A 14,431-nucleotide genomic window follows, 5' to 3' on the forward strand; every position below is an offset into this window, starting at 1 on the left:
TGATGTTTTACATCCCCCCGGATCATTTATAACATTCGGCCGAAGCCAGGCTAATCCCAATAGTGCTCAGAGGCGCTTCTAAATTTAAGGGACGCCATCCGGGTATGATGGGAAAGGGATATGGGAAGAGGTCCGATTTTAGATGCAGGAGGAAAACCGAAGCACCCGGAGAAAAACCTGCGATCATTTAAGAAAATCACATACCCCCTCCCTTTAAGATGCCCCTAGCCTAAATAAGGATCTTTGTGTATACTTAATAAAAACCGCAGTGATTTATTGTGCGCTACGCACAGGCACGACGCCTAGACGTTGATCCACAAGCCTCAGCACACTTTACAGGTTGTCGCTGACCACTACAGTCCCACAGCATTCCATAAGCAATTAAACAACAACACAGTGACTTGCAATGTTGTGCATGGACAGTGACGTACCGTGGCCGCTCCTACCCCGGGATAGGGGGAGGGTGGGGATGGGGGGCTACAGAAAAGGTACATTTTGCCGCCCCATCAAAAGCCCGAAAAAATTGACCCAATTTTTTCAGCCAGCAGGGCGCTCAAGAATCTAAAAAGTTGGGGTGGGGTGTCTCAATATATATCGCTGACGAACCCAGTGTATATATAATATAGCAATTTTTAGTATAAAGATTAAAATCTCCAAAAATCATTAAACCTTCTTGGACCAAGGAACGAACAACGCTATTGGACTTACTTACATAGAATTGCCCATTGTTTACTTTACAATACTCTCACTGTTGTTTTCACTCAGAACAATCGGTAGAAATATTCAAAGATGGCGGATGAAAATCCTGAGAAAAAAGGTACCACTTTTCATGTTATACCATATTCTAGTAGAGCTTATATATTATGTCGTTATAGCTCAGTCGGTGGTATAGATTCTACTGTATTTAGAGTCTATTTATTATGCATTCAAATAATTATTAACTTTAAACAGGGTGTTTTATTTAATATTTGACAAAATAGTGACAAATGTAAAAAATCATTAAATAAATGTTTTTGAATATTGTCAAACCCAACAAGTTTGGCTTTGTAATATGTAAAACATGGAAATAGGACATAATACAGTGTGTTATGATTTAATTTTCTCATAACTTCTGAAGTATTCACTGAAATCATAAAAATTAAAACGGAGCATGTAGCACAATAGTTTTCTATATTTAACAATCCTCGAAGTAAATTTTATAAATCTAATAATATGTATTAAAATATAAGTAGCTGGGAGAAAAAGCCGTCCATCATTTAAATTTTTTAGGTCTTTTCGGAAAAAAAATGTATATCTTTAATACGAAATGTCAAAATTGTCCATACAAAATTTACTTCGAGGACTGTTAAATGTAAAAAATATTAATTTTTAATAATTTGGCATAAAAATTTCAAAAGTCTAAATTATTGTATATGAGAAGGACATTCCTCGCATTCAGAATTCAATTTTGATGTGTCTGATGTGCTCTCATGTCCCACAAAAATATTGCACAAACATTGCTATCCGATCCCTTAAAACAATGTCAAATCAACCGGTAATCTTTATTTGGGACACACTACAAAAATGCCTCGTAAATTGATATATATACTCTACCATAACATATGACTGCTTGAATTAAGATACAACCATTCCAATAGCTGACCTGGCTAACCTGAGGGGTGACTTGCCACCGGAAGTAGTTCATGAAGGTGTCCTGTTTCCATGGCATGTATCAGAAAGAGCGGTAAAAGCCTTGAAAGATTATGACGTCAGAGATGATGACATCTGGGTAACAACGTATCCAAAAGCAGGTATTTTACTAAAAATGGTTATTATAATGATTTCTTGCAAACAAAATGGAAGATATTATATTAATAGTTTTTGCATTTTCTGCGTCGTTCGCGCGCTCATTTTATACCCGCAGAATGGTATGGGAATACGCAACATCTTTAATAATCCATGAACGTGGTTGGACTTGGAAATTTCCATAACCTGGCCACCTTTTTTGACCACCTTTTCTGACCACCTTTTCTGACCACCTTTTGTGATATTTTGTTGTTGTTTGCTTCATTTTTCTTATCTTTGAAATTTGCACAATAATGTTGTACCATTGTGGGTGTTAAGTGACATAATAATGAAAGCATCAAATTAAATTTGTTTTGTTCAGAGGGGAGTTCTAAGGTATTGTGATAGTCTTTGTGCTGGCTCAATAATCACTCAAATAAATACAATTACCACTTCACAAGTTCATAGGTCTACGCTGACATTAAGGGCAGAGGCGTAGCCAGCTTTCTTCAAAAATTTTGTATTTTACACTATTTTCGTCCATGGTCGGTATGAATTTTGGTGGAAAAGGGGCCCTCCGGATTTTCTCTTTCATTTTTTGTCAAAGGGGCACTTTTTTCTTTCATTTTTTGTCAGGGGGCACTCTGCCCCCTGCCTCCCCCCTGCCCCCCCCCCCCCAGTTGGCTACGCTACTGATTGAGGGTGCATCGTCATTGGTAGAGCACCAGCGCAGTCACCTTCGGAGCCTTATTTCACCTTATACAGATGAGCACTCCATTATAATGCCTCTTTGAAGGTGTCTTGGGAAGTATTTCTTGAACTGCATATCTCCTTGTCTTGGGTAGGCATCAATCAATTCTCTGAGGTCTCTCTGGTTAAACCGGTTTTAAGAGACCCAACCATCCCGCTTCCCTTAGAGCATATTCCAGTGCTGACATGAACTCCATCAGCCGAAATGATACCGATCACATGCGTACACACCAGCCCTAGTGCGGCGAGCTCAAAATGACATCCTCAGACGTTGTGTCCCCGAAGCAGGAATCTCTTAGGTCTCTAGACTTAGGACCAGACTTTGGTGGGTTAAACCGGTTTTAGGGGGCCCAAACCGTCCCACTTCCCTCAGAGATAGATTTAATTAAATCATCATCAGAGATTGGGCACTCCATCCTACTTTCAGGCTAGGCACAGCTGGTATGAGTGGCGTAAACCAGCGTGCTAAGTCAATGCCCCCAGCACACCGACATCGCCTGGCTAATAATTACTTGGTACAGCAGAGATACTAAAATAAATACCCGGGATCAATACACGTGAATGTGCTATGCACGATTTGATATCCAGACGATAAATCTTTGGATACCGGGGTAGAAAATGATGAATATCTCCCGTAATTGTTTTGTTCTAAAGAAGCCATATTTAGATCCTTGCACTTGAACATATGTGTTGAAAGGATATGATAGTCATTAGCTTGAGTATTGAGAAAGAAGTGTGCGTCTTGAACTCAAAAACTAACCAAAATTCTGATTTTATATTGCGTTGGTCCTGTAGCTGTATGGACTACAGCGCGTAGGCTAGCTGCACTCACTACTCCCGTGGAGGCAGTATAAAAGTCGATGACGATTGACCTCAATGGCGTATACAAGCTTACTCACACACAGAGAGATCAATTACCGGGCTATTGTCAGTAGTCTTAGTCATGTCCCTCGGCTCATTATGCGTCTCAAAGGTCGGAACAAAATGGCCATGCGTGGCTGTGGATTCAACCTACCATGGCGATTTCTGCCATGAAGATATCGGGGCGATGACAATGTGCCCAGCAGACCATTGAAGCTAGAGTCACCTGAGCAGAGCTTGTACTGCTGGAACTGGGGTGTGCAATGTCATTACGGACAATGGCTGGTCACAGGAACCTAGTCTTACTATCAGTTGGAGAGGTAGTTCATTGGTAGATCACCAGCGCGGTCATCTTCGGGTCTAATTTCACCCTTCTTAAGATGAGCACTCCTGGTGTAGTTCTCTCTTGGAAGATGACAAAATTGGAAAAAATCACCTTGTTGCAGTTTAACTAACAAACGAACAAAATCAACTTGTCACACTAGCAAGTGCCACACCGTTGCAACGTTCCACTCGGGTGATGTAAGGCAGCAGGCAGGACTAGTGTATAGCTATGAAAAGTGTCGTTGAGGAATATTAATTTATAAGTGTCACTTGACATATTTAGGTCTGAGTGTCTTGTGCAGGTTCGTCTTCTTTATCTTCACATGGAGACGGTTTCCAGCTTTGAATCAGGTCTATCTGTCTGAATGCTTTGCTTTGACGGCATAACCATATCACATATAGCTGGTTCTGAGTGCGGTTTTAGAAGCCACATCCATGATGTTACCTCTCTTTCCACTTGGTACTCCGAGATCAGCGATGCATTTTGTCAGCGATGTCTTGGTATTTGCTTTTCTTACTTGCATTGGCATTTGACAGGTTTTCTTCCATTGGGACAGTAAGCTCAATGATGACAACTGTTTTGGTCCTTTCAGAATAGATTGTAATATCAGGACGTTTTGCAGTCTCTGTGATTATGGGAGGAAATACTACTTGCTTATGTTCCTCATCCACCAGAAATTACCAGTCATTGCCCTTCTGTAAGAAGTTTGTTGGATCTCTTTTTGGAAGAGGCAGTGCTGGATTCCGCTACCATCTGCAGTGCGGAATTTGATAGTAGTCATATAGCTGGTGGTTTCTGGATTAGTGTACGACTTCTTATTTGCCTCTTCAGTGAAGGGCATCATGCCACTTGCTATAGCTTTCAGTGTCTGATCATGTCTCCAGTTGTATCTACCACACTGCAGAGAATAGTTGCACCCATTTAAGATATGGAATAGAGTGCAGTTATTATGATGACATAACTGGCAGGATACAAGGTTGGTCTTTCCCCAGAGTCTCAAATTAGCTGGTGATGGAAGTTGGTCGTGGATGGCATTGACATGGAAATATAGGAGCTCTGGTGTCCATACATAAAGGAGCTTCTTCCAAGATGTATCTACTTGCATGGCAGAGTCCTATCTGAGCCATTGTCCTTGTTTGGCGCAGCCATAGAGGTACACAAGCATGTCATCTTCATCTACGTCTTTTACCAGACTAGTGACGCATTTCCTGTGTTCTTGGGGTTTCATGTCTCTTAACAATTTCTGTTTCTTTTTGAAACCAATGCCTGCTCTGTCTGTTTGACCTCTGCACATCTCATTCAGTATATCAGATGTCGCTCTCTTTGTTCAAGTTCTCTGACTCCATTCCACATTGATTGCTCTGCTTTTCTTTGTAGGCAGTCTTATAGAGAGTCTGTATTTTTCCATCTATAGAATACATGTTGAGATGGTGCTTGTTTATTACACAAACAAGCAGAAAATAGTGAAGTGCGAATAGTCTAGGAAGCACTTTCTTGTTTGAAGGGAGCACCATTACAAAATATATCAGAAAAATTAATTGTCTGCTAAATTTCATTTTATTTACCATGATAGTGTTTGCTGTAACAGTCACGTACCCTTAAAAACATTTGATCTATTAACGAGTCCCAGAGAAAGGCTTGCAAATTATCACCCAGAACATATTGCATTTATAGTGTATGGTTTAAATACCACAGGGCTCACAGCAAAGGTTAGTCAGAAAAGGTGGTCAGAAAAAGGTGGACAAGTTATGGAAACTCCCGTCGGGTATCAAGGTTCAAGCAACTTTTCTTTCAGGAACACATTGGACAGCTGAAATCGTGAATCTTGTGCTCGCAGATGGTCATGAGGAAAAGATTGACCGCACTAAACAACCTATGCCTATCGAATTGGACCACGTTCAACCCGGGACCAAAATTCCCGAGCACCTTCCATCTCACATGAGGATACCCCAGTATGAGAGATGCAAGAGTTTTCCATCGCCTAGAGTGTTGATGACACATCTACCTGAGCATATGATGCCAAAACAGATATATAAAGGGAAAGGAAAGGTAAAAGGATTATCATTTAATATAAACTAATATATTATTATTTTGAAAATATGCAAATGATGATGATCATTGATTGGTTTATTGATGGATTAATCAATTTCAGGTTATATTTGTACTTCGCAACCCAAAGGATTCAGCCGTCTCCTTTTGGCACTTTGTTCGGCCTGGCAAATTCAACCCTAAACATGAGTTGTGGGATACGCTTTTCGAAGAGTTCTGCACAGATGAAAGTAAGTCAGCCTAGGAAACTGAAAAGGAATGGTCACAGTACAGTTAAAGGTGCGCGATTATGTTAAGGCCTATCAGAGACAATTCAGTCATAATTTTTTCGACAAATTACATTTCCAATAACTTTGCGCAATTTTATTTTTGTAGCGATTTGGGGAGGCTACTTCAAGTATAACTTGCAATTTTGGAAAAAACATCGCCATGACAAAACATTTTTATTTCTGAAATATGAAGATATGCAACGGGTGAGTTGAAATGATTGTTTATTTAGTGTATGTTTAATGTCGCCGTTCCCTTCTTACTTTGTAGTTACTATTATTACACGTATGATTTGAAAAAATGAATCGTAAGAGCATCCGTTCTTTGAAGGAAGCATGAAGTCTTCAAATTTGTAAATGCAGTGGGCACGAATTACACAAATTATAAATTGCCCCAGTTGGCAATCGTAGAAAATTGGAAGTCACGTCTTTTTAAACCCTTCTAGACAGCTAATTTATGGAGTTCGGACTGACATTAATAAAAAAACTTCACTTATTGTTTTGATATGACCTACTGTAATTTTGGCAACTAACGTTGTACTAAACATGCGAACATGCCTGTATGTCCTACAGCAGTGGCGAGTATGAAGGTTTTGATGTCACCTTTACATCACTGGTAAGCTTTACGTTTCGAATGGTTTATGACTAAATACAAGTGTGGCGTATTTCATTATCTTTTGATTATTAATAGGATCTTAGAGGGGCGGTTGTCCAAATAGCTGATTTTCTAGGGCGCCCTCTGTCAGTTGAAGCCATAGAGCGTGTTGTTAACAAGAGTACACTGGACAGCATGAAACAAAGGTTTCACACGGTTGATCAAAAGTCAGGAAAGAACAAGATTGGCGTACCAGCAACTATCAGGAAAGGTAATATCTTGTTTTATATCACTCATACATAAATTCTAGACAGTTCATTGGTTGATTACCATTTGCCATTTTTACCATCACCCTCTCCGTGTGATAGTCTTTACCATCATAATGCTGCGCCGTAGTGCGTCTGTGCCAGGCCGTGCGCTGACTCTCAGACTCGCCAATTTAGTTATGGGGTAGACAGCAAATTGTGAACTATGTCACGGCAAAACATAGTATTATGTTTTTTTTTTTGGTTTTTTTTATTTCTTTTTTTCCAGTGTACATTTTACAATCATAGTTTACTCAGATAAATACAGAAATTTTGATTTCTATACACCAGGTATTTTTAAATATTAAACAATACATAAACAGTACCAGCACACACACACTCTCACATACATATTTATATAGCATTTGATTTGTCTAGCTTTTACAATAAGAACAAAATGTTTAGTTGAAAAGTCCCTTCCAAACCTGCCATTTATTTTGATAAACTCGGTATTTTGAATCTTTTAAAAGAATGAATCTTTCCAATTTATGATAATATTCTATTTCCTTCTGAAGAGGGATAAAAGAAAGGGTTGAATTTTGGCATCTTTTTCTGTATATATAAAACTTAGTTAGAATGAGAATTAAATTGATAGCACTATTTAGTTTTCCTAAATCTGTCCCGAAAAGAATATGATTTCGGTTGAATGTGATAGGTATACCGAGTTTTTGTAAACACCAGGTTTCGAGCTGAGACCAAATGGGTTTAACCTTTTACAATCTGATAAAAGATGAATTATCGTTTCGGGTTCCTTGTTGCAAAAAGTACATATATTATCATTTCTTTTGCCAATTTTAAACATAAATGTATTTGTGGTAAGAATTCCATTTAAAATTCTGTACTGAAACCACCGTAATTTTGTATCCATTGTACATTTAAATGGCAACAAAGAATATACCTTCCATTCATCATCTGAAAAGCTACTATTTAATTTTACTTCCCATTTTCGTTTTGCTCTTGGTATCTTTGAGGACATAAGTTGTTTACAGATTGATCTGCAACCTTTTTATCTTTTAAAATAAAACTGAAATGAAATGGGATAAACGGCTTAGGAATTGCAATAAATGTAGCGTTTTCCTGAAATAGATGCTTGAAATTACTCTTAATTGCGCAAATTACACTGTTGTATTCCAAAAAATTTAGCCGTAATCCATAATTTGTTTCAATTTCATGAAGAAAGAGAAAACGGTTTTGGTTAACATGGACAAGGTCAGAGACAAAATCAATACCTGCTGTCCGCCATTTTTTATAATTTATTTCTTTACCACCAATCTTAAACCATTCGTTTTCCCATAAACATGATCTTAACACATCATCAATTGTATTAGGATTGTGTTTTTTTTTTTTTTTAGACCAAGATAAAAGAACTTCTTTCCAAAAAACATTTTGGGAATTTTGTGCTACTTTTAGTGTATAATTTGCGCCCTTTTCAAGATCATTAATATGTATACCAGTTGAAATAGAAAAAACATCAATCCTTTAGCATCAATACATCCATTTACAATTCGTCTAATCCATGTACATTTCAGTGCTTCAAAGAATAAATCTACTTTAACCAATCTTAATCCACCTTCAGAATAATCATTTGACAATTGATCTCTACTTATTTTATCTCTTGTACCTTTCCAAATAAAATTATAGATTTTCTTTTGTAAATCTTTTATAAAGTCTTTTGACGGGTTAGGAATTGAAAGAACAAGGTGGTTAAACTTTGGTATCAGTAGGGATTTGACTATAGTTATTCTTCCAAAAACTGTCAAGTTTCTTTTAGACCAATGATGCATTACCTTTGTCACCGACTCCATAACCTTATCATAGTTCAAATTAACCATTTCAACCAAATTGGTTGAAAATTGTACTCCCAATGCAGAGAATTTTCCGTCTTCAACCCACTTTAGATTTTTATTTGTAATGCCAGGGTTTGGTTTTCTACCTCTAAGTGACCCAATATACACAACATTTGTTTTATCCTCGTTTATTTTCAACCCTGACAAACGCTCAAACAAATCCAGTGTTTTTAACGTTTGTAGTAAACTTTCAGTACTTCCATTTAAGATCACAGTCGAGTCATCAGCGTATTGGGTGATTTTACAATTAATATTTTCAACTGTAATACCACATATATCAGTATTTTTTCGTATGAGACAGCCCAACATTTCAGCACAAATTAGAAAGATATAAGGGACAAAGGGTCCCCTGTCTGCAACCTCTACCTAAATTGAATTGTTTTGAGGAATTTCCATTTACCAAAACTGAGGATTGACTTTTATTATAAAAAGTTTGATCCATTTTGTAAAAGATGGACCGATATTTAGAAAATCTAATGTTTTAAAAATGAATTTATGAGAAACGGAATCAAACGCTTTTTCAAAATCTATAAGCAATAGCATACCTGGTTGGTCATGTAATTTTGTGTATAAAATTAAATCATAAAGTAATCTTATATTTTCTCCAATATACCTTCCTTTCATAAAACCTTTTTGATCATCATTTATTAGGCTTGGTAAAATCTGTTTCATTCTTTCAGCAATACACGATGAAGCTAGTTTATAGGTTATATTTAACAAAGTAATAGGACGCCAATTCTTTAGGAATTGTTTTGGTTTGTGTCCTTTAGGAAGGAGGGTAATAATCCCTAATCTCTGCGTAACTGATAATTCCCCTGATTCATATGAGTAGTTCAGAGAACGTAAGAGAAAACCTCCCAAGTCTTGAAAAAAAACTTTCCAAAATTCAGTGGTAAACCCATCAGACCCAGGACTTTTATTGTTTGACATTTTCTTCAAGGCAGTTAAAAGTTCGTTATAAGTCAAATGCCCTTCGAGCTTTTTTAATTGATCTTGAGTTAATTGAGGTAAATCTGATCTTGAAAGATTTTGGTCGAATTCCTCCAAATATAAATTGTTGTCTTTACATTCATACAGTTTCGAGTAAAACTTAAAAGTTTCTTCCATTATTTGGTATTGATCTTTTATATCATCCCCGTTTGAATTTTGTAAATGAACGATTGCTTTATTTACACAGTTTCTTTTTCCAAGTTCACAAAATATTTAGATGGTTTTTCTCCGTGTTTTATCCATCTTGCTTTGGATCGTAACATTACGCCTTCCATTTTTCCTTCCTCATCTCCTCTAATTCGGACTTTTTAATTTCAACATTTTCTAAAACGTCTGTATTGTTTGAATCACCTAGCTCTTTTTCTAAAGTTTCTATATCTCTTTCAAGTATTTTTTCTTTATTTTTATTTTTTTTGTTTTTTCTGATGCATATTTGATCGTTTCCCCCTTATCTCCATGAGCAATACTTCAAGAAACAGTTGTTCATTTATCGTAAACTCGAGCTCACTTGCAGGGATTTGATTTATATTATTTAAGTTATATGGTGATACTGCATATTGTTTCTTAACTTCACTAATTTTTTTCTTAATCCTATCTATGTAATCAATATCTTTTAATAGCGTATTATTGAATTTCCAAAAACCTTTCCCACGTTTAATAGGAGACACGTCGAGCGAAAGACTAATAAGAGAGTGATCTGTTCGATATCCAGGGTCTATTTTAGATTTCACTAAATATGTTGTAAGCTCTTCCGATATCAGAAAAAAATCTAATCTGGACTGTTTTAAAGGAGTTGGTTGACGCCAGGTATATCTGCGAGAGTTTGGGTTTTGAAGTCGCCACGGGTCTATCAATCCAAGTTCTTCTTTCATTTCTAAAACAGTTTTTCTCGCTTTTGGGTTATTTATGCGAATATAATTCGAGGTATCTAATTTTGGATCTTGAACCAAATTCCAGTCACCACATAACACACAATGGGCATTATCAAATGTTTCTATTACCCTTTTAATGTCGTGATAAAAGTTTGGCTTGTCATCATTTGGACCATATATTGATATAAGTGTTATACGAACATTGTTAATAGATACATCTAAAGCTACCCAATTTCCTTCTTCATCATTTTGTGTTGTATGGACTTTAAAATCTAAATTGTTATTGAGAAAAATGGCAACTCCTCTTGAATTTGAGGCAAAAGAGCTAAAAAAGCTTCACCTCCCCATTCAGCTTTTACCATTATTTCCATATTCTTATCAAAATGAACATCTTGCAAACATAATATTGAAACACTTTTGTTACGCAAATAATGTAAAACATCTCTTCTTTTTTGTTTAGCATTTAAACCCCGGCAATTCATTGATAGAATTTTAACATCATTAGCCATACTTAATCATTTTCAATGTCTATAATGGTATCATGGAACACGTTTCATGAGGTAATTGTACATAGAAAACTCTAGACATACATATAAATTATACTTTGATAAATATGGCCACTCACCCGCACACGCAAACAGAACCATGCAAAAAAGAACATGTAAAAAAACAAAGAAAATTGGAACAAAATCTTGGTAGATACCCAAAAACAAACATAAAGAAACTAAAAAGTATCTACACACCGCACTCATCTCCGAGCCGACATGGAAACAGCATTTAAGAAAGGCAAACTTTTTTGTCTGATTTTTTCAGAATAGTAATTTGTAGCATGTTTTGTTTTTATCAATCAAGCTCCAAATATTACTCATTTTGTTCAAATTATTGTTTTTGTTCAAAATCATACATAATTTAAAGTTGCATTTTTGGAATTTGTAAACAGTAGTATGTACATAGGTTTCCTATTTAAACCAAATTTACCAGCAAATGTTACCTTTCTGCAGTATCCATGTAAACTATAAATGCATTTAAACCACTAACGTGGTATAAAGCTAAAGTATGAAACGGCCAATACATATAATAAAGTGGATAACATTGGAAACTAATTATTTTACATAAGTATTTTCCTTTCACCAAAGGCATTCAGACAAGAATGGCCTATGATTTCACAGTTTATTTTGTTTACATAATAATCACAGATTGTTATAACATAAACAATACATAATTATCATAAAGTGGATCCATTGGAAGCTATGTGACATAAGTATTTTCCTTTCACCATTGGCATTCAAACAGAAAATGATTTCACATTTTATTTTGTTTACATATATAGATTGTTATAACATAAACAATACATATCACAAATTGGATAACATTGAAAACTATGTGACATAAGTATTTTCCTTTCACCATATTCAAACACAAAAAAAGGCCTATGATTTCACATTTTATTTTGTTTACATATTTTAGATTGTTATAACCTAAACAATACATAGAGTAGATAACATTGGAAACTATGTGAGATTAGGTATTTTCCTTTCACCATAGGCTTTCGAACACAAAAAGGCCTATGATTTCACATTTTGTTTTGTTTACATATTTATATATAGATTGTTATAACATAAACAATCCATATCATAAAGTGTGTGATGAGTATTTGCCTTTCACCATAGGTATTCAATCAAACACAAAAAGGCCTATGATTTCACATTTTATTTTGTTTATATATTTATATATAGATTGTTATAACATAAACAATCCATATCATAAAGTGTGTGATGAGTATTTTCCTTTCACCATAGGTATTCAATCAAACACAAAAAGCATATGATTTCACATTTCATTTTGTTTACATATTTATATATAGATTGTTATAACATAAACAATCCATATCATAAAGTATAAGATGAGTATTTGCCTTTCACCATCGGTATTCAATCAAACACAAAAAGGCCTATGATTTCACATTTCATTTTGTTTACATATTTATATATAGATTGTTGTAACATAAACAATCCATATCATAAAGTATAAGATGAGTATTTGCCTTTCACCATAGGTATTCACTCAAACACAAAAGGGCCTATGATTTCACATTTTATTTTGTTTACATATTTATATATAGATTGTTATAACATAAACAATCCATATCATAAAGTGTGTGATGAGTATTTGCCTTTCACCATATATAGGTATTCAATCAAACACAAAAAGGCCTATGATTTCACATTTTATTTTGTTTACATATTTATATATAGATTGTTATAACATAAACAATCCATATCATAAAGTGTGTGATGAGTATTTGCCTTTCACCATAGGTATTCAATCAAACACAAAAAGGCCTATGATTTCACATTTTATTTTGTTTATATATTTATATATAGATTGTTGTAACATAAACAATCCATATCATAAAGTATGTGATGAGTATTTTCCTTTCACCATAGGTATTCAATCAAACACAAAAAGGCCTATGATTTCACATTTCATTTTGTTTACATATTTATATATAGATTGTTATAACATAAACAATCCATATCATAAAGTATAAGATGAGTATGTGCCTTTCACCATAGGTATTCAATCAAACACAAAAAGGCCTATGATTTTACATTTTATTTTGTTTTGTTTATATATTTATATATAGATTGTTGTAACATAAACAATCCATATCATAAAGTGTGTGATGAGTATTTGCTTTTCACCATAGTATTATGTTGATGAAAAATGTATTCCCTATCTTAAATAGTATTTTTGAGTAATAGAATTTATGTATGAGTGATATAAAACAAATATTAACTGTCTTAAATTCTTGTAATGGTCGAAATATAATCACTCGGTGAAAGATGTATTGTATCATTCCATTCGCTCGTTCCGGCTCGTGGAATGGAACAATCCATCTTTCACCTCCTGATTATATTTCGACCATCACACTCATAGACAGTTAATATTTGTATAATGACTTAAAATGAACCTTCATTAAATCCATATTATAACATTTGCTGAGGAGAACGCCCTCAAAAAAATTAATTCTGGGTTTTACACGTTTGTAATGTACTTTAGTCAATAAAGATAGTCTGCAAAAATCAAGACTTTAGGTGCTGTAGTTTTGTCAAAATCCGACATCCCCGTATACCTTTAACCATGGAGAGACCCCCAATCATGATAATACAAATAAGATGTCCTCTGTTCGCCTTTTTTAATTAATTATTATTATCACTATTCCAGGTATAGTCGGAGACTGGAAAACTCAATTTACAGTAGCTCAGAATGAAACCTTTGACAAGCTTTACCGAGAGAAGTTGGAAGGATCGGATCTCCACATGGATTTTGAAATAAAGCGATACTATTCTACTGCTACAATTATGACATCTTAGAATCCTACTACAGCTCACTAGGTTATACGTGGATTTAGGGTTTCTTTACCGGAAGTCAATTTGTGCCGAAATTCCTTCCCACAATGCAATATGTGTATTGCATAACAAAGAATATTGATTAACCTCCGAACTGTATCTATTGTTATGCAAAACGCTTATTGCATTGTGGGAAGGAATTTCGGCACAAATTGACTTCCGGTAGAGAAAACCTAAATCCGCGTATTATAATTAAAGACAGAGATAAAAAGAATTTATCGCTTCTGATGTCACTGTCAATTACGATCCTTGATTGGTTTACACAGGTTAATAGCGCGTAAAAGGAAGACCGATCTATCTGGTGCTGATTCGAGAAAAGGAAAAGCAGCTAATGGCAAAAGCAGATTTTCTAGACATTGTTGACATGGTGCCTTCGCGAAAGAAACTTTCCTAC

The 14,431-nt window shown here is 35.2% G+C and overlaps 1 protein-coding gene across 1 annotated transcript; it reads left to right on the forward strand.

The window, feature by feature from the left end:
* Positions 1–789: 789 nt before the first annotated feature.
* Positions 790–14,001, forward strand: LOC140147133 (sulfotransferase 1A1-like). Its single transcript, XM_072168911.1, has 7 exons — positions 790–817; positions 1,620–1,790; positions 5,496–5,749; positions 5,853–5,979; positions 6,125–6,222; positions 6,707–6,881; positions 13,853–14,001. Exons 1-7 carry the CDS (start codon positions 790–792, stop codon positions 13,999–14,001), a joined length of 1,002 nt encoding a protein of 333 aa, XP_072025012.1.
* Positions 14,002–14,431: the final 430 nt, after the last annotated feature.

This window comes from Amphiura filiformis, chromosome 3 (assembly GCF_039555335.1).
Source record: "Amphiura filiformis chromosome 3, Afil_fr2py, whole genome shotgun sequence".
Lineage (NCBI taxonomy): Eukaryota > Metazoa > Echinodermata > Ophiuroidea > Amphilepidida > Amphiuridae > Amphiura > Amphiura filiformis.

Bases quoted from the DNA above. Each gene is read 5' to 3' on its own strand.
- LOC140147133 (XM_072168911.1), top strand. From the start codon at position 790: ATGGCGGATGAAAATCCTGAGAAAAAAG. The intron at 818-1,619 runs GTACCACTTTTC...GCTTGAATTAAG, and splicing joins TGAAAATCCTGAGAAAAAAG to ATACAACCATTCCAATAGCT. The intron at 6,223-6,706 runs GTGAGTTGAAAT...GATTATTAATAG, and splicing joins AATATGAAGATATGCAACGG to GATCTTAGAGGGGCGGTTGT.